At 31.3% G+C, this 19,897-nt stretch overlaps 1 protein-coding gene across 1 annotated transcript; it reads right to left on the bottom strand.

Moving 5' to 3' along the window:
* Positions 1 to 4,314: 4,314 nt before the first annotated feature.
* LOC120089025 (uncharacterized mitochondrial protein AtMg00820-like) lies at positions 4,315 to 4,632 on the bottom strand. The gene has a single exon (XM_039046459.1). It carries the CDS (start codon positions 4,630 to 4,632, stop codon positions 4,315 to 4,317), a length of 318 nt encoding a protein of 105 aa, XP_038902387.1.
* Positions 4,633 to 19,897: the final 15,265 nt, after the last annotated feature.

Genomic DNA, 19,897 nt, shown 5'->3' with positions numbered 1-19,897 from the left:
AGATATATTGTTCATAAGGTTCGTACTAAGCTTGGTGTTAATACTAGTTATCAAAAATCTTGAAGGGTAAAAGAACATATAGTAAGATCATTAGAAGGTGATGCATCGAGTCATATAACTTGATTCCAAATTTCTTTGAAAAATTGAAGGAAATGAATCTAGGTATTACTACAAATAAAGTATTCTTCTTATAAAAATTCTATCACTATCTATAGCAGATAGACTATGATAGACATCTATCACTACCTATCGGTGATAGTTGTCTATCACTATCAATGGTAGACAATGATAGATTTGTTACTATTGGCACTAATATAATTGTTGTCATGTATTTTTGCAGGAATGTATACTACTTTAGAGATGGATGAAAATGGACATTTTAAATTTTGTTTCATGGCTATTGGTGTATCCATTGAGAGGTGGAGGTATTGTGGATCTACCATATCTATTGATGGCATATTTTTGAAGTGTAAGTTTGATGGTACTCTACTAATGGCTTCAATAGTGGATGGTAACAATAAGATCTTTCCCCTTGCGTTTTCTATTGTAGATTCAAAAAATGATGCATCATGGAAATAGTTTTTCCAAAATATCCAAACTAGTTTAGGGGATCGAGAATATTTAGTCATTATCTTTGTTAGGCATTTAAGCAATCCAAAGGGTGTCTTAAGTGTGTTTAGGAATGTTGAGTATTGTGTGTGCATGTAGTATGTTATGAGAAATTTGAAGAAGTCATTCAAGGATCCTTTGATTGACCAATTTTAATTTAATTGTGCTAAATCTTAAACTTTTGATGACTTTGAGTTTAATATGAGATCTATGGAGTCAATTTCTCCAAATAATTGAAGTTATCTTAGTAATGTAGGATTAAGAGGTGGTCTCGTGCATATTTGCGAAGAAAAAAGTATGTAATGATGACAACAAATCCTTCAGAGAGCGTGAAGCCTATTTTGAAAAATAATAAAAACTTACTTGTTGCAAGTTTACTTGATGCAATTACAGATTTATGGCAAAAGTGGTTTTACCATCGAAGAAAAGCTAGTTTGTCAATGGGAGAAATTTTGACTCCATAGGCTGAGAATTATTACGCAACCAACATGAAGAATCAAGAAGTTTCTTAGTAAGAGTGCTTTATTCTTTTTCATTTTTGTTTGTTTTTAAATATATAAAATTGATAGAAGAATGATAGCCAGTGATAAAGGTCTATCACTGATTATCTCTGATAGACAATGATAGACTACTATCAGTATTTATCTTTGGTACATTTGTACATGTTGATTTCTTTTTTCATATTTATTTATTAGGTTCATCTTATTAGCAACATTGAATACAAAGTAATGGATGGTAATAAACAATTCATAGTGAACAACTTAACTTGGGATCTTGCAATTGTCGAGTATGGGATTTCAATGAAATTCCATGTTCTCATGTACTTGCTATTCTTTGGATGCTTAACGTGGATACTTATTTTTATGTATCTATTATTCAAATACATTGTCATCAACATATAAGGGTAGTGTTCAACCTGTTGGAGTCCGTTTAAATTGGAGGGTTGTAGATGATGGCATTATAGCATTACCTTCTATTTTTAAACATCCAGCAGGAAGATCTAAAAGCAAAGGATCCCATCTACAGTTGAAGCTAAAAGTAGGTCATCAAGATGTAGTCGCTGTCATTGCAAAGGTCACAATTCTAAGTCTTGCTAACTTTCCCAAATTAATCAATGATGTAATAATTGAAGTTGCATTTTTTTCCTTGTATTGTCAAATGGATTGATCTAAGAATTTATAAAACAAATTAATTGATGATGTAATCATTATAGTTACATTTTCCCCTTTGTATTACCAAATGGATTGATATAAGAATTTATGAAAGTTATCTTTTTCCCTTGATTGGTTCTATTATTGAGTTTGTAAATGAACGGAACGTTATCTTTATATTAATAAAATTCTTGAATGTCTTTGTTTATATTCATTTTTTAATTGAAACATGTGATACATACACTTATACACGTTGATATCTTTCTATCAATGCCTATAATTGATAGATACTGATAGATTTTTATCAGCGTCTATCACTAATACTCATTGATAGACCATGATTTTTATTGAGTTGATATACACTGATATCTTTCTATCAATGTATATCACTGATAGACACTGATATATAGCTTTCTATCAATGTCTATCACTGATACACTAATAGACCATGATTTTTATGGAGTTGTATATAAAGAATAAATATCAGTGATAGATAGTGATAATAGCCTATTAGTGTCTATTAGCGAAGTATGAAATTTCTTTCGACAATAATTATCATTGATAGGCTATCAGTATCTATCAGTGAAGTTTGAATAGATTTTCATCTATGACGTTACAACTTTCATTTTCATGGGCAAAGGCATGAACTTCCTTTTTCCACTGCCTTCTTCACCTTTTCACCAATCTCCTTACATCTCTTTGTCATTTCTTTGCACTCATCTCCATCCATCACCATTTTAATGGCTTCCTTCACTTTCTCCCTCTTCACCACTACCCTTCCACACCTCTTAAATCCCCCTCTATTTCCACTCATCCACACTCACACCCACTTTCAATATCTCCACAATCAACTTATAATTGTACAAGATCTGAAAACAATGGTCATGTGATCATCGTCACCCCTGCAAATATCACTGATATAGAATAGTAGTACTTTATGCATGTTATACCTAATAAAATTTCATTCATCATATCTTAAATTAATAAAATCACAGCGTACAACATCAACAATAAAGTGGATGTAGAGGCTGACTTGCAGAACGTCCTCAAGGAAATATGTATTCATATTTTTTTTTTGTTTACATTATTTTTTAAATGCTTGCTCTCTTTTCTATTTGATCAATTTCAAAGCCTCTTATATTTCTTAGACTACTTTTAGTTCGAAATCTCACGGATTGTTTACACCCATAATTTGACCATAGAAGGAACTTGATTAAAACAATAGGACCATCTGTTTCATCTTCTTAACATTCCCCTTGAAGGAAATTTTCGTTAATTGTTTTAAAAAATTAGTTGAATTACAACAAACTAACTATCAATGATAGATCATGATAGTGAGCCAAAAGTAAATAATACTTTTCTCTCCCCCCCCTCCCCTCCCCAAGTTAGACTGAAAATGTTGGACAAACCCAACTTGGATTTTATAGCAGAAAACAGTGAAAAGGGAAAAGCTTTAGTGAAGCTATCAGCAAGTTGATGTATAGAACGGATGGGCAGCAGCTTAACAGAACCATCAGCAACTTTATCTCGAACAAAATGACAGTCAAGCTCGATATGTTTTGTCTGCTCATGAAAAATAGGATTGTGGGCAAGGTGAATAGCAGCTTGATTATCACAATAAAGCAAATAAGGTTGATGAATAGGAATGAGTAAATCATGAAGAAGAGACTGAAGCCATACAAGTTCACAGGTTGTGGAAGCAAGAGCTCGATATTCAGCCTCTGCAGAAGATCTTGAAACCACATTCTGCTTCTTAGACTTCCATGAAACAAGAGACCTGCCCAAAAAAATATAATAACCTATGGTAGACTTCCGTGTATCAAGGCAAGATGCCCAATCAGAGTCAGCAAAGGCGCGTAGCTGAAAAGAATCAGCAGGGGTGATCAAAACACCTTGGCCAGGGGCTGAATTTAGATAACGCAAGAGATGATATGCTGCAGATAAATGAGCTTTACATGGTTTGGCCACAAATTGACTAAGTTTATTAACAGCAAATACAATGTACGGCCGTGAAATAGTCAAGTAAAGAAGGCGACCAACCAGTTTTCTATAGGGAGAAGGATCATCAAGAACTTCATGGTCAGAATTTCAAAGCTTAACATTCGGATCCATGGGGAGATTGGCCGACTTAGCACCAAGAAGACCAGTATCCTCAAGGATTTAAAGTGTATAATGTTGTTGAGAAATGGAAATACCTTGAGATGAACAAGCAAGCTTAAGGCCCAGAAAAGACTTCACCGGTTTAAGGTCTTTGAGCTTAAAAGCAACATGTAAAACCTGTTTAAGTTCATCAATAAGCTTGATATCTGCACCAATAATGACAATGTCATCAATATACACCAATAAAGCAATAAAACTAGAGCCAGAACCACACAAACAGAGAGTAATCGACTTTAGACTGTTGAAAACCAAGAGAAACCAAAACATCAGAAAATTTGGCAAACCATTGCCTTGAAGCCGGCTTGAGACCATATATAGACTTCTTTAATCTACAAACAAGCTTGCCTTTGTGATGAACCTTAGGTGTATAGCCAAGTGGGAGGTCCATATAAACCTATTCAAACAAATCTCCATGAAGAAAGGCATTGTTGACATTGAGTTGAACCAAAGGCCATTGATAAGTGACAGCTAAAACAAGAAGAACTCGAACAGTGACTAATTTGGCCACAGAAGAAAATGTCTCAAGAAAATCCAGACCCTCCTGTTGAGTATATCCTTTAGCAACAAGCCGGGTTTTGTATCTTTCGATGGAACCATCAGCACGATGTTTGATTTTATTCACCCACTTGCAACCGATGCTATGTTTGGATGGAGGTAAAGGAAGAACCTCCCAAGTGTCATTGTCTTCCATAGCTTGCAATTCAAGCTTCATAGTTGTCTTCCAATGGTCATAAGGTATGGCTTGATGATAAAATTATGGTTCATGAGAGGAGATGGAAATGGAAAAAGTACAAAAAATAGGGGAGAGATGATTATAAGAAAGAGATGAATGTATAGGATGATGTGTAGAAAAATTGGAAAGAGAAGTTTGGGATGTGAGGCTACAGTGATAGTCTTTAAGGTAGGAAGGGGGTTTGATTAGTCTGGATGTCCTTCTAGGTGTAGCAAAGGGTTGAGTATTTAGGTTGGAAGAAGGGGAAGGTTGCTGAGATAAAAGATCAGTGGAAAAGGAGGGGGATGTGATAGGTGAAGAAATTGAAGATGTAGTTGTAAGAGGTACCGAACATGGAATGGATGGAGAAGGATTTGTAGAAGAAAAAGGTTCAATGGGAGTGAAAGGTAAGGAGGGTGCAATGGTAGGGTGGGCTGAAAAATCAATGTCAGGGGTTATAGGAAGGACAATATGCTGAAAAGGGTCGGGTTACTCACTCTCCAAGGTCACTTTATGAAAAGGGAATAAATGTTCATGGAAAACAACATCGCGGGAAACAAAGAACTTGTTACTAGTGATATCAAAAAGTTTGTAAGCCTTCATACCTGGTGGATAACCAATAAAGATAGCAGGGACAGCCCGTGGAGCAAACTTGGATCGACCATGAGACAAAGTAGAAGCAAAATATAAGCACCCAAAAGTTCTAATAAGAGAATAATCAGTGAAAGAACCCTGCAACAACTTATAAGGTGTTTTCTAACCCAGAATAGGTGAAGGTGTTTTGTTAATAAGATATACTGCAGTCAAAACACATTCATTCCAAAATTTGAGAGGGACTCTAGATTGAAATAACAATTCTCTAGAAACATTTAACAAATGTTGATACTTACGTTTAACTACAGAATTCTGTTCTGGTATGCCTACACAAGAATATTGATGTAAAACCCTTCTTTGTAAGAAAAACTCAACAAAGGAAAGTTCAGAAGCATTATCAGAACGAAACACTTTGATTTTTTTTTATCATATTGAGTCTTAACATAAGAAAAGAACTGAGGTATAATCTTCAAAACATCATACTTGGATTTTAACATGAATACCCAAGTAAAACGACTGTGATCATCTACTATAGTAAGGAAAAATTTATGTCCAGCGTGAGTAGGTGTAGAAAAAGACCCCAAATATCAGCATGAATCAAGTCAAAAACAGCAGATGATCTATTATTATGTGATTCAAAAGACAATTTCTTTTGTTTTTCTAAAGGACAAATGTCACAAGGGAATGTGCTATGCAGAGAAACAGAATCAAGATGTAAAACATGTTTCAAAGCAGATAATCAAGATAGGGATGGATGTCCAAGCCTGGCATACCATAAGAAAGAATTATTTGAAGAAGCAGCAGTAATAACATGAGAAGGTACTGTACTGATGTGAGGTTGCTCAACAATATACAAACCATTACGCAACCTACCCTTGCCAATTGTCTTCAAAGTAGACTTTGCCTGAATATCATAAGAATCAGTGGAGAAATGGACAAAGACATTGCCATAAGATGTTAAAGCACTGATAGAAAGTAAGTTATATTGAAATTCTGGAACATATAGAACATGATGAAGATGCAGTGACCCAAAAAGTGTGACAGTGCCAATAAAAGAGATTGAAATTCTTGTATTATCAGGCAGAACAACAGTAGTACTAGTCGGTAGAAGCTCGAGAAATAAATGCCTTTGGAAACATATATGTTTAGAAGCCCCAGAATCAATGATCCATTCATGATTAGAGAGAATTTGAGAACAATTACCTGCTACATGCGTGACTGAATCAGTTTTGGCCTTGGCCATATTAAGCTTGGATTGTAGCAGAGTGAGGAATTGCTGAAGAGTGTCATTGGTAATCATATTCCCAGATGGAGCAGGTGACAAGGAAAAGGCAGAATCAACAGGATTAGCAGATGAATTGGAGGAAGGATGTTGCTTATGAACCTGATTTGAGCGTCCTTTATGCTTATAGCCTGGTGGATATCCATGGAGGTTGTAGCATTTATCAAAAGTATGATCGGTGATGTTGTAATAGGTGCAAACAAGGCGACTTTTTGTCTGCTTCGAAGAAGGCTGGTGATGATTCTGTTGCAAAGGGTTATCATTCTTCTGCACAACCAATGTAATAGCAGAAGAAGGGGGATTAGCAAGGGATTGATGTTGTTCTTGTTAAATAACAAATGATAAAGCCTTATTAATAGACGGAGGTGGATTCATGAGAAGAAGCTGAGAACGAGTATGGTTGAAGCTATCATTTAGCCCCATCAGAAAACAGAGGAGATACTCGAATTGAAGAAAGTCTTCCATGGATTTGATGTCGCCGTATGTGCACTGCCCACACGTATAACTAGGGCAATAGGAAACATACTCATCCCAGAAACTCTTCATTTTAGTAAAATACATAGTGATGGAGTCTTGATCTTGCTTGAGGCTAGATAACTCGCGTTTGAGATGAAAAATGTGAGGTCCATTGCGTCTTTGGAAACGATCTTGAAGGTCAATCCAGATTGCTCGAGCCGATTCAGTGAAGAGAATACTTGAAGAAATACTCTTAGAAACAGAGTTGAAATCCAAGCAACAACAATAAGAAGATCACCTATGGGTCTAAGGAGAGAACCATCAATGAAACCAAGTTTGTTTTGGATGGAGAGTGTAAGAACCATCGATCTGCTCCAAGAAACGTAGTTGTCGTCGGTGAAAAGTTCAGAAACAAGAACAAGATTGGAAGTGTCACTATGATGAAGAGCATAGGGAGTGTACTGATCGGGATGAGAAAGAGGAAGCCCAGTAGTCGAAAAATCGACTGAGGAAGATGGATCGGCCGGAGGACGAAAAGATGTCTCGAGAAAAACCATTTTGACTTCGCATAGGAAGGGGAAAGGGGGAAAAAATTTAGGGATTTGGGGAATTTTCTCGCTCTGATACCATATTGGAAGTGGAAAAGCCAAAAATAAATAATTCTTTTCTCTCTCATTTATTTAATGACAGTAAAGATACATTATATAGATGTATAATAAAGGAGAAAAAGGAACAGTTACCTACCAATGAAGATATTAACAAAAATAACAAAAAGTAACAAAAACTTGTTACAACTAATAACAACTAACAAAAATAGCAAAAACGTGTTACAACTAATAACAATTAATATGATAGACCATGATAGTGATTTATCTATGTTTATAACTAAGAGACATTATTAGTACTTTATTCATGTTATACCTAATAGAACTTCATTCATCATATATACATATAAAATAAACTTTAGAAAACTGATAAAATCAACATCAATAATGAAATAAAAAATGATATATAATATTGCACCATATCTTAAATTTACTATTTTGAAAAGTTGTTCATAAACCAAATTCCAAATTCACAAATAACCTAGATTCACAAATTCTAGTTCATCATTACAATAATAGTCTTTGGCAATAAATAGAATTCACAAAGATATAGTTCTAAAAACAAGGCTGAGAAGGTTGAGACTGAGACCGAGACCGAGACCGAGAAGGTTGAGATTGAGTATTCTATATTTAGTTAAGGAATGTTTAAGTTGAAGCTTGAAGCACAGTCCATTAGTGAGGTTGTTGATTCTGTTGTTGTAGAGACTTTCTTTATTTCCTTCTTCACAACTTTCTTTTTTGGGGAGACTTTTTTCGTTGTCTTTGATGTTGGTTTTCTTTGTCTCTTAGGCCTCACATTCACATCTTTGCTAACATCATCCAACACTTTTATCTAAACTTTCTACGTTTGCCTTTTCCTTAAACAACCTAAAATGGTAATAATAAAGAATGTTAGTGATATAAATTTTAGAATGTGAAAACTATCTATCATGATATCAACAACTATCTACATCTATCTAGCAAGAAAACTATCAACATAATATCAACAAACATACTGCTTCATCAAAAATCTATCATTATCTACTATTGATAGGCATGATAGACAGTAATAAACCGCTATCATATTTTATCATTGTACATGAGAAGTTTCAATAATACTTAGTATCATAAAAAATGTCAAGCTCTTATCAAAAACACCCTAGGACAAGTCCAACCTAATTTTCATCATTAAAAAGAATAATAAAAAAAAAAAAGTGAACAAGAATCAACATACAACTCAACAAGTCAAAAGAAATAATCTGATCCTGATCTTTATAAATAGTTGCTTTGGTATGGTATTTTTTTTTTTTTTTTTTTTGGTTTCAGTTTTTATTTTGTTACATATTTTTATATTTTTGCTTTATTTTAGTTTATTTGAGGACTAGAAGTAGTTAGGTATCACATTTTCATTTTTTAATTAGTTTAAAGTATGTTAACTTTTTAAAAAAAATTTTCTTTATGTTAATTATGTTTTTCCTTTTTTTTTCCCTAAATTTTGTGTGAGATTGAGATTTAGATTTAGATTGAATAGTTTTTTTTAATAAAAGAATAGTCTTTTTTTTTTTAAAAGATGTTAAATAGTGGTTATAAATATATTAGAAATATGCTTTTATTTCTAACAAAAGTGATTTACTTAGTTTTCTTATTATAAATGCAAATATTATTTTGTTTGTTTGTTCTCTAAGTATGAAAGATTTAAACTAGAAGATCAACCATTTAATTTGAAAACTTAAAAAAGAAGGTTAAAACTACGTATTAATTCAAATTTATTTTGATTAAGATATTTTTTTTAAAGAATTAAAAAATGATTATTAAGTATAAAATATTTATTTCAACTTACATATATACAAATTTTAAACCTTATGAAACACGTCAACTTTCAACTAGTCATTATATATAGAAATATAAATCAATTGATTTCTTATGCTTCTGATAGTGGTAAAACTATCCACCACTTTAATAAATATTCCCAACAACTCCTATCTATTTCGAAAGGTAGTTCAAATTAATTGGTAAAGCATTTTTGTAAACATATTTATTTTAACCAATCTTTCCACCCTTTTCAAAACCAACCACCAAATCCAAGATTCAGAATATTTAAATCCGTTAAAATATATATATATATATATATATAAATTTCACCTTAAAAATATTTTAAAAGCTATTTTGAATAGTTGCCAAACATTTTAATTTTTTTTTTCAAAATGACTTGTTTTCAAAATTTAAGACCTGAAAAGTTAAACAAAATCACCCTCAAAGTTTTGAAATTTTTAGATCACCGCTAATTGTCAAAAGCTCAAGAATCATGGATTCTATAAACCGTATTAGATGTTCAATCACATTAACAATAGATACCGCTCGAGGCCCCCACAGATCATGGAGATGTTCTCTATGTTTGGTGTGTAATTTGAACATAGTGTATGTAACTATTCAGGTGGGGTCTGATTTAGGTGCACAAATATGTGGGGGCAAAATTTGAGCATTGTGTTAGCTGGTTGTTTGTAGACAGTTTGATTGGCTTGGTGGGTTGGCTTGTCTGCCTAAGCACAAGGTTTAGAAAAAGATGGAATGTGCAGTGCATTCTAAACCAAAATGCCTTCCCAACTTCTTCTCTTAGGGAACATATAATTTGAAGGATTCATTTATTAAGTGCAACCATTCAAACCATATGGCTGTCCTCACTTTCATCAACATTACCAAACGCTATAAAGTATAAAACTAACAAATCGTGGATTGCCACATCTCTATTCTGAACGTGTGACTAGAATCATTTTCAATTCGACTCAAAAGTATGCGTATGAGTTTAGGATTTATGTTTTATTTATCGTGAGACATATATTGTATTTTTTAGCATGGATAATTATTGGAAATGTGATCAAAGTCCGATATTGACTAAATAAGAAGATGATCATGGATATATAAGAGAAAGATCTATCTTTAATAGTATAGGGTCTTTTGGAAAACTAAAAGAAAACCCTTGAGGAGTTATGCCTAAAGAACTAGTATCAAAGTCATGCCTTGATTTAGTAATCTTTTAGATATGGGATAATTGCAGTTCTAATATTTTCCTAAAAGTCAACAATAATGACATACGCATTGTAATAATTCGATTAATTATTGTAGTGAAAATTTCTCTACTAATTACAAGGACTTTTCTTTGCTATTTTGAGTAGTGTTTGAAGCTATTATATCTAGTTTTGTCATGGAAAATATTTTGGTTATCTAGCCATATAAAACTAAGGATTACATGCTTATAGAGGTAATTGACTTACGGATTGAGTGTATTCTTTATATACTGGAGGTTGTGAAGTTAAATGTACTATTAAGTTTGAATTTAAGTTTTTATCCACTTGTCTTAATTTACAATTAGGCCACGTTTATCTCAGTCTAAAGACAATAAATCAATGGTAATTTAAAAAGTGAGTCACATTTGATTATATTTGATGTTATTTATATTGGTTTTATGTCTTAAAACTCGTCGTTTGTAAAATGATAAATATTTTCTATTATCAATATACTTATTATTGATCTCATAAATTGTATGAAAGTTTAAATCAAATAAACTAAGACCCATGACTATTATATCTGTCTCTTATACACATCTAGATGTGTATAAGAGACAGGTCCTATGCAATGAGTTTGCATAAGATCAAGACCAAGAAATAAGTCACTCTTACTTTATAACGTTGTTTACTGTTTAAGATTAACTATTTCACCTAGATGACCTTGGTATCTCGATCTTAATCCTGAGCTAACTATGAACTCCTGTTTATTCGGGATTGCCCTTAGATTTGCATAGTTGAGGGTTGGCTCAACAGCGTCGGCTCAATAAGACTCCCATTTCAGGGGTAAGCCCGGATAGATAGCAGGGGACATAGGGTGCAAGATGGAGTTCACACCTACCCGATTTAGGGATAGGAGAAAGGTTGTTCTCTCAAGTACTAAATCCAGGTCTTGAACAAGGGGCCCTACCCTCTCACTAGGCTGAGAGAGATTGGTTTGGTGATTGGATCACAAGCCAATTGTTCATTAGAGGATCAGTAGGGACTTGAGAAATAAGACGTAATCACGGGATAAAACAGATATTTGACCCAATCGTTATTACAAACAACCTGTGAAGGGTCGACTTGCTGATTATGGTTAAATCATGTGGACATAATATATCTACAGTGAGGGGAGTGCAACAATGGGCTTTAGTGGAATGACCCATTAGTTAACGAATGGAGATTAATTTTGCCTAATGAGTTTAACAAATTAATCTCGGATTGTTGGAGCCCATGATCTATAGGTCTGCGAGATCCCTATACTAGCTCGTAACAGACTAGCTCTAGAATAGCGTGATAAGTTAACTTGAAACGTTTAAATTAGAATTAAGGGAATTAGTAATTATATGAGATATAATTATGTTTAATTTTAGAATTAAACGGAATAAGAGAATTTATATACTTAAATATGATTTAAATATATAAAGATGGATATGTGTTAAAATTAATTTAATATTTGATATTAAATTAATTAAGTTTTATTTAATAATTAATTTATGAAATTAATTAATTTTTCATTTTTAAAATCAAAATAGATTTTATAAAATCAAATTTTAATTTTTAGATAAAATTGAAAAATTGGAAAACAAAACACACTTAAATAGAAAATGAAGTTTTTCCATTATCCATCTTTGAAGTAGTTCACACATGAAACAATATCTTTCCTTTGTCTTCTCTAAGCATGAGCTGTAACTCATGCAACTCTTCTTTTTGTATGTTGATCTGTAATATAATGAGGAGATTGGAGTGAAAATCGGGCATGTAATCAAAAGATTTTTGAGAGAAAAAACTGGTTTGAAGAAAAGTTCTTCAACAAGGTTGCAGCAGTGAGCTTTTCTCCTTCATCCCTTGATTCAAGCTTATTTTGAGTCCCACAACTCAATCTAAAGTACCAAGAGAATAGTGGGGAAGATCTTGAGGTGGTCTACAAGATATGAAGAAGATAGCTACTGGAGATGGAGCTTTGAAGAAGTTCTACAAGAGGTATATCTTGAAACTCATTTTTCTGCAAAAGTATGCTTTATATTTTGCCAAAATTAGTGAATTTGAATGCTTAGATGATCCTTGTACTTCCGCTGCCGATGATACAATCCTACAGTTTACTTGTGTACTGCATACCTACTAATACATGGGGCCCATTTCCAAATTTGTAGTGAAAAAACACAAACTAATTGACGAGCGGAGCGTAGTCAATCTCATTATGTTTGAAAATTTTATCATATCGTTACGGTTATGATTACCATTATTCTATTCCAGAAAAAATTATGAATTTTGACACATTCACTGTTACCGTTACCTTTACCTTTAGGTCTGAGGACCAAACCATAACGATAATGGTAAAGATAACGGTAACGGTAACAGTAAATTTGACAAAATTCATAATTTTAAGTAAACTCGATCAAAAGTAATCCAACGATATTTACGACTATTACTCATTATAATTGATCTATCAATGGAATTACATTACTGGAGAAATTGACTCTAAACATATCCAACGACTAGTTTTCTACTTTTACATAATAGACTTTAAACTTCTAACTGATTTGATATAAACTATAAATACTTAAGTCAGTTAAGAAATTGATACATAGAAAAAGATATGTTGTAAAAGAAAAAGAAATTTTGAACAATCTTAAATAGAGAGAGTTCTTCCCGTGGATGTAGACATACATATTCTAATAATTCGATTATTTATTGTAGTGAAAATGTCATCACTAGTTATAAGGACTTTTCTTTGCTATTTTCAGTGTGTTTGAAGCTATTACATCTAGTTTTGTCAAAAAAAAATATTTTGAATATCTACCCGTATAAAACTAAGGATAACATGTTTCTAGAAGCAATTGATTTATGGATTGAGTGTATAATTTATATACTTGAGGTTGTGAAGTTAAATGTAATATCAAGTTTGAATTTAGGTTTTTTTCCACTTGCCTTAATTCACAATTAGGCCACATTTATCCCAATCCAAAAGCAATAAATCAATAGTTATTTAAAAAGTGGGCCCATTTGATTATATTTTGTGTTGTTTACTTGTGTTCTGCATTCGTACTGATACATGAGGCACACTTCCCAATTTGTAATAAAAAAACACAAATTGATTGACGAGTGGAGGGTGATCAATCCAATTGCATTTGAAAATTATGTCGTATAATTACAGTTACGGTTACCATCATTGTTACTATTCCATAAAAAAAATTATAAATTTTGACACATTTACTGTTACTGTTACTTTTACTTGTACGTTTGAGAACCATAACAATAATGTTAAAAGTAAAGATAAGTAAATTTGACGAAATTAGTAATTTTATGTAAATATGATCAAGATCAATCAAATTACATTTACGATTGTGGCCCATTATGATTGACCTATCAATGAATTACATTACTGATGAAACTGAAGCCAAAAACATCCAACGACTAGTTTTCTACTTCTACATAATAGACTTTAAACTTGTAACTGATTTGATATGAAGTATAAACCTAAGTCAGATTAGAAATTGATACATAGAAAAAGCTATTTTGTAAAAGAAATTTTGAACAATCATCAATTGAGAGAATCCCTCCCATGGATGTAGGCATACACATTCTAATAATTATTTATTGTAGTGAAAATTTCACCACTAGTTAAAAGGAATTTTCTTTGTTATTTTAAGTAATGTTTGAAGCTGTTACATCTAGTTTTGTAATAAAAAAGATTTTGAATATCTAGCATTATAAAACTAAGGATTACATGTTTCTAGAGGTTATTGACTTATGGATTGAGTGTATAATTTATATACTTGAAGTTGTGAAGTTAAATGTACTATTAAGTTTGAATTTAGGTTTTTTTCGACTTGTCTTAATTTACAATTAGGCCACACTTATCACGGTCTAAAGGCAATAAATCAATCGTAATTTAAAAAATGAATCCCATTTGATTATATTTGGTATTGTTTACTTGTGTTTTGCATATATACTGATACATGGGGCCCATTTCAAAATTTGGAATAAAAAAATATAAACCGATTGAAAAGCGGAGGGTGGTCAATCCATTTGCATCTGAATATTACGTTGTATCATTACGGTTACAGTTACAGTTACCACTATTACTTCTATTCCAGAAAAAAAAAAAAAGTTATTTATTACTTTGACACATTTACTGTTATCATTAATTAACGGTAACAGTAAATTTGATAAAATTCATAATTTTAAGTAAACACGATCAAAAGTAATCTAATTACATTTACGACTGTGGCTCATTATGATTGATCTACCAATAAAATTAAATTACTGAAGAAATTTACTCTGAACACATCCAACAACTAGTTTTCTACTTTTATATAATAGATTGTAAACTTATAACTTATTTGATATGAACTATAAATACCTAAGTCCAATAAGAAATTGATATATTGAAAATGCTATTTTGTAACAGAAAAAGAGATTTTGAACAATCTTCAATAGAAAGAGTCTTTCCCGTGGATATATGCCTATGCATTGTAATAATTCAATTATTTATAGTATTGAAAATTTCCCAACTAATTGTCAGGACTTAAAAAGTGGGCCCCATTTGATTCTATTTGGTATTGTTCACTTGTGTTCTGCATTCGTACTAATATATGAGATCCACTTCCAAATTTGTAATAAAAAAAATATACTATTTGACGAGCAGAGGGTGGTTAATTCAATTACGTTTGAAAATTATGTCGTATCATTACGATTATCGTTACTATTATTGTTACTATTCCAGAAAAAATTATGAATTTTGACACATTTACTGTTACCTTTACCCTTAAGCATGAGGACCATAACGATAATGGTAAAGGTAACAGTCACAGTAAATTTCACAAAATTCATAATTTTAAGTAAACACGATAAAAAGTAATCCAATTACGTTTACGATTCTAGCCTATTATGATTGATCTATAAATAAAATTACATTACTAAAGAAATTGACTCCAAACACATCTAATGACTAGTTTTCTACCTTTACTATTTTTACAAAATAGACTTTAAACTTGTAACTGATTTAATATGGATTATAAATACCTAAGTCTGATCATAAATTGATACGTAGAAAAAGCTAGTTTGTAAAAGAAAAAGAAAATTTGAACAATCTTCAATAGAGAGAGTCCTTCTCGTGGATGTAGCCATACACATTGTAATAATTCGATTATTTATTGTAGTGAAAACTTCTCCACTAGTTATGAGGATTTTTCTTTACTATTTTTAGTAATGTTTCAAGTTGCTACATCTAGTTTTGTAATGGGAAAGATCTTGAATCTAGCCATATAAAACTGAGAATTACCTGTTTCTAGAGGCAACTGACTTAAGGATTGAGTTTATAATTTACATACTCGAGGTTGTGAAGTTAAGTGTACTATTAAATTTGAATATAGTTTTTTTTCCACTTGCCTTAATTTACACTTAGGCCACTTTTATTCCAGTCCAAAGACAGTAAATCAATGGTAACTTAAAAAATGGATCCCATTTGATTATATTTGTTATTTGTTTACAAGTGTTATGCATTCATACTGATACATGTAGCCCACTTCTAAATTTGTAATAAAAAAATACAAAATGATTGACGAGCAGAGGGTGGTCAATCCAATTGTATTTGAAAATTCTGTCGTATCATTACGATTACGGTTACCATCATTGTTACTATTCCATAAAAAATTATGAATTTTGACTCATTTATTGTTACCGTTACCTTTACCTCTACGTCTGAGGAGCATAACGATAATGGTAAAGGTAATGGTAACCGTAAATTTGATAAAAAAATATTTTAAGTAAACATGATCAAAAGTAATTCAATTACATTTACTACTTTGACCCATTATGATTGATCTATCAATGGAATTACGTTACTGAAGAAATTGACTCCAAACACATGCAACGACTAGTTTTCTACTTTTACATAACAGACTTTAAACTTGTAACTAATTTGATATGAACTATAAATTCATAAGTCAAATAATAAATTGATACATAGAAAAATCTATTTTGTAAAAGAAAAAGAAATTTTGAACAACAATAGGGAGAGTCCTTCCATGTAGCCATATGCATTGTAATAATTTGATTATTTATTGTAATGAAAATTTGTCCATTAGTTATAAGGATTTTTCTTTGCTATTTTTGGTAGTGTTTGAAGCTATTGCATCTAGTTTCTCATGGAAAAAATCTTGAATATCTAGTCGAATAAAATTAAGGATTACATGTTTTTAGAGGCAATTGTTTGAAGAATTTAGTTTATTATTTATATACTTGAGGTTGTGAAGTCAACTGTAGTACTCAATTTGAATTTAAGTTTTTTTCCACGTGCCTTGATTTACACTTAGGTCACATTTATCCCAGTCTAAAAGAAATAAATCAATGGTAATTTAAAAAATGAGTCTCTTTGATTATATTTGGTGTTGTTTACTTGTGTTCTGCATTTGTAATACATGGTGCCCACTTCTATATATGTAATAAAAAAACACAAACTGATTGATGAGTGGAGGGTGGTCAATCAATTGCATTTGAAATTACGTTATATCATTATGATTATGGTTACGATTACCATTATTATTACTATTCTAGAAAAAAATATATGACTTTTGACAAATTTACTGTTACCATTATCTTTACATTTACGTCTGGTAAAATTAACGTTAACAGTAAATTTAACAAAATTCATAATTTTAAGTGAACACGATAAAAAATAATCCAATTACATTTATGGTTGTGGCCCATTATGATTGATCTATTAATAAAATTACATAACTGAAGAAATTAACATCAAACACATCCAATGACTAGTTTTTTTACTTTTACATAACTAACTTTAACTTGTAATTGTTTTGATATGAACTATAAATACCTAATCCATATCAGACATTGATACATAGAAAAAGCTAGTTTGTAAAAGAAAAAGAAAATTTGAACAATCTTCAGTAGAGAGAGTCTTCGTGGATGTAGGCATACACGTTGTAATAATTCGATTATTTATTGTAGTGAAAACTTATCCACTAGTTATAAGAACTTTTCAATTCTATTTTTTTGGTAGTGTTTGAAGTTGCTACCTCTAGTTTTGTAATGAAAAATATTTTGAATATCTAGCCGTATAAAACAAAGGATTACATATTTCTATAGGCAATTTGACTTATGGATTGAGTGTATAATTTATATACTTGAGGTTATGATTTTCAGTGTACTACTAAGTTTTAATAGGTTTTTCCTCACTTGTCTTAATTTACAATAGGTCACATTTATCCCAATCCAAAGACAATAAAACAATGGTAATTTAAAAAGCAGACCCTATTTAATTATATTTTGTGTTTTTTATTTGTGTTTTTGCATACGTTCTTATAGATGAGACCTATTTAATTATATTTTATGTTGTTTACTTATAGATGGCTCCAAACACATCCAACGACTAATTTTCTACTTTTACATAATAGACTTTAAACTTTTAACTGATTTGATATAAACTATAAATACCTAAATCAGATCAGAAAGTGATACATAGAAAAAACTATTTTGTAAAAGAAAAAGAAGCTTTGAACAATCTTCAATAGAGAGAGTTCTTCTCGTTGATGTAGGCATACACATTTTAATAATTCGATTATTTATTGTACTAAAAATTTCTCCACTAATTATAAGAAATTTTCTTTGCTATTTTACCGTAGTGTTTGAAGCTATTACATCTAGTTTTAACATGGAACGGATTTTGATTATCTAGTCGTATAAAACTAAGGACTACAAATTGACATATGGATTGAGTGTAATATTTATATACTTTAGGTTGTAAAGTTAATTGTACTATCAAGTTTGAATTTAGGTTTTTTTTCCACTTGTCTTAATTTACAATTAGATCACATTTATCCCAGTCTAAAGGTAATAAATCAGTGGTAATTTAAAGTATTCCTCATTGATGATATTTGGTGTTGTTTACTTATGTTCTGCATACGTACAAATACATGAGGCCCATTTTCAAATTTGTAATAAAAGAACACAAACTGATTGACGAGCGAAGGGTGGTTAATCAAATTGCATTTGAAAATTACGTCTTCGTATCACTATGGTGACGATTACCATTATTGCTACTATTCCAAAAAAAAATTATGAATTTTGACACTCTTATTGTTACCGTTATCTTTACCATTACTTTTATGGTTTGGTCATTAGATGTAATAGTAAAGGTAATGGTAACAGTAAATCGGACAAAATTCATAATTTTAAATAAACACGATCAAAAGTAATCCAATTACATTTATGACTGCGGAGCATTATGATTGATCTATCAATGGAGTTACATTATTGAAGAAATTGACTCCAAACACATCTAACAACTAGTTTTCTACTTTTACATAACAGAGTGTAGACTTGTAACTGATTTGATATGAATTATAAATACCCAAGGCACATCAGAAATTCATACATAGAAAAGCTATTTTGTAAAAGAAAAAGAAATTTTGAACAATCTTCAATAGAGAATGTCCTTCACGTGGATTTAGGCATACACATTGTAATAATTCTATTATTTATTGTACTGAAAATTTCTTCATTAGTTATGAGGACTTTTCTTTGCCATTTTCAGTAGTGTTTGAAGCTATTACATCCAGTTTTGTTATGTAAAATATTTTGAATATCGAGCCGTATAAAACTAAGGATTACGTGTTTCTAGAGGCGATTAACTTATGGGTTGAGTTTATAATTTATATACTCGAGTTTGTGAAGGTAAGTGTACTATTAAGTTTCAATTTACGTTTTTTTTTCCACTTGTCTTAATTTACAATTAGGCCACATTTATTCCAATCCAAAGACAATAAAGCAGTGGTAATTTAAAAAGTGGCCTCCATTTGATTATATTTGGTGTTGTTTACTTGTGTTCTACATTCCTACTGATACATGGAGCCCACTTAAAACAACACAAACTAATTGACGAGTGGAGGGTGGACAATCCACTTGCGTTTAAAATTTATGTCGTATCATTACTGTTACAATTATGGTTACCATTACTGTTAGTATTCCAGAAAAAAATTATGACTTTTGGCACATTCATTGTTACCATTACCCTTACAATTACCGTTATGGTTTGTTCCTCAGACGTAAAGGTTTGTAGCAGTAATAGTAAATTTGATCAAACTCATAATTTTAAGTAAACACGATCAAAAGTAATCCAATTACATTTACAATTGTTGCCCATTATGATTGACCTATTAATGGAACTACATTACTTGAGAAATTAGCTCCAAACACATCAAACGACTAGTTTTCTACTTTTGCATAACATACTTTAAACTTGTAACTAATTTGATATGAACTATAAATAAATTTGTTAG

This window comes from Benincasa hispida, chromosome 10 (genome assembly GCF_009727055.1).
Source record: "Benincasa hispida cultivar B227 chromosome 10, ASM972705v1, whole genome shotgun sequence".
NCBI lineage: Eukaryota > Viridiplantae > Streptophyta > Magnoliopsida > Cucurbitales > Cucurbitaceae > Benincasa > Benincasa hispida.
This window is presented reverse-complemented; position numbering and strand designations above follow the sequence as displayed.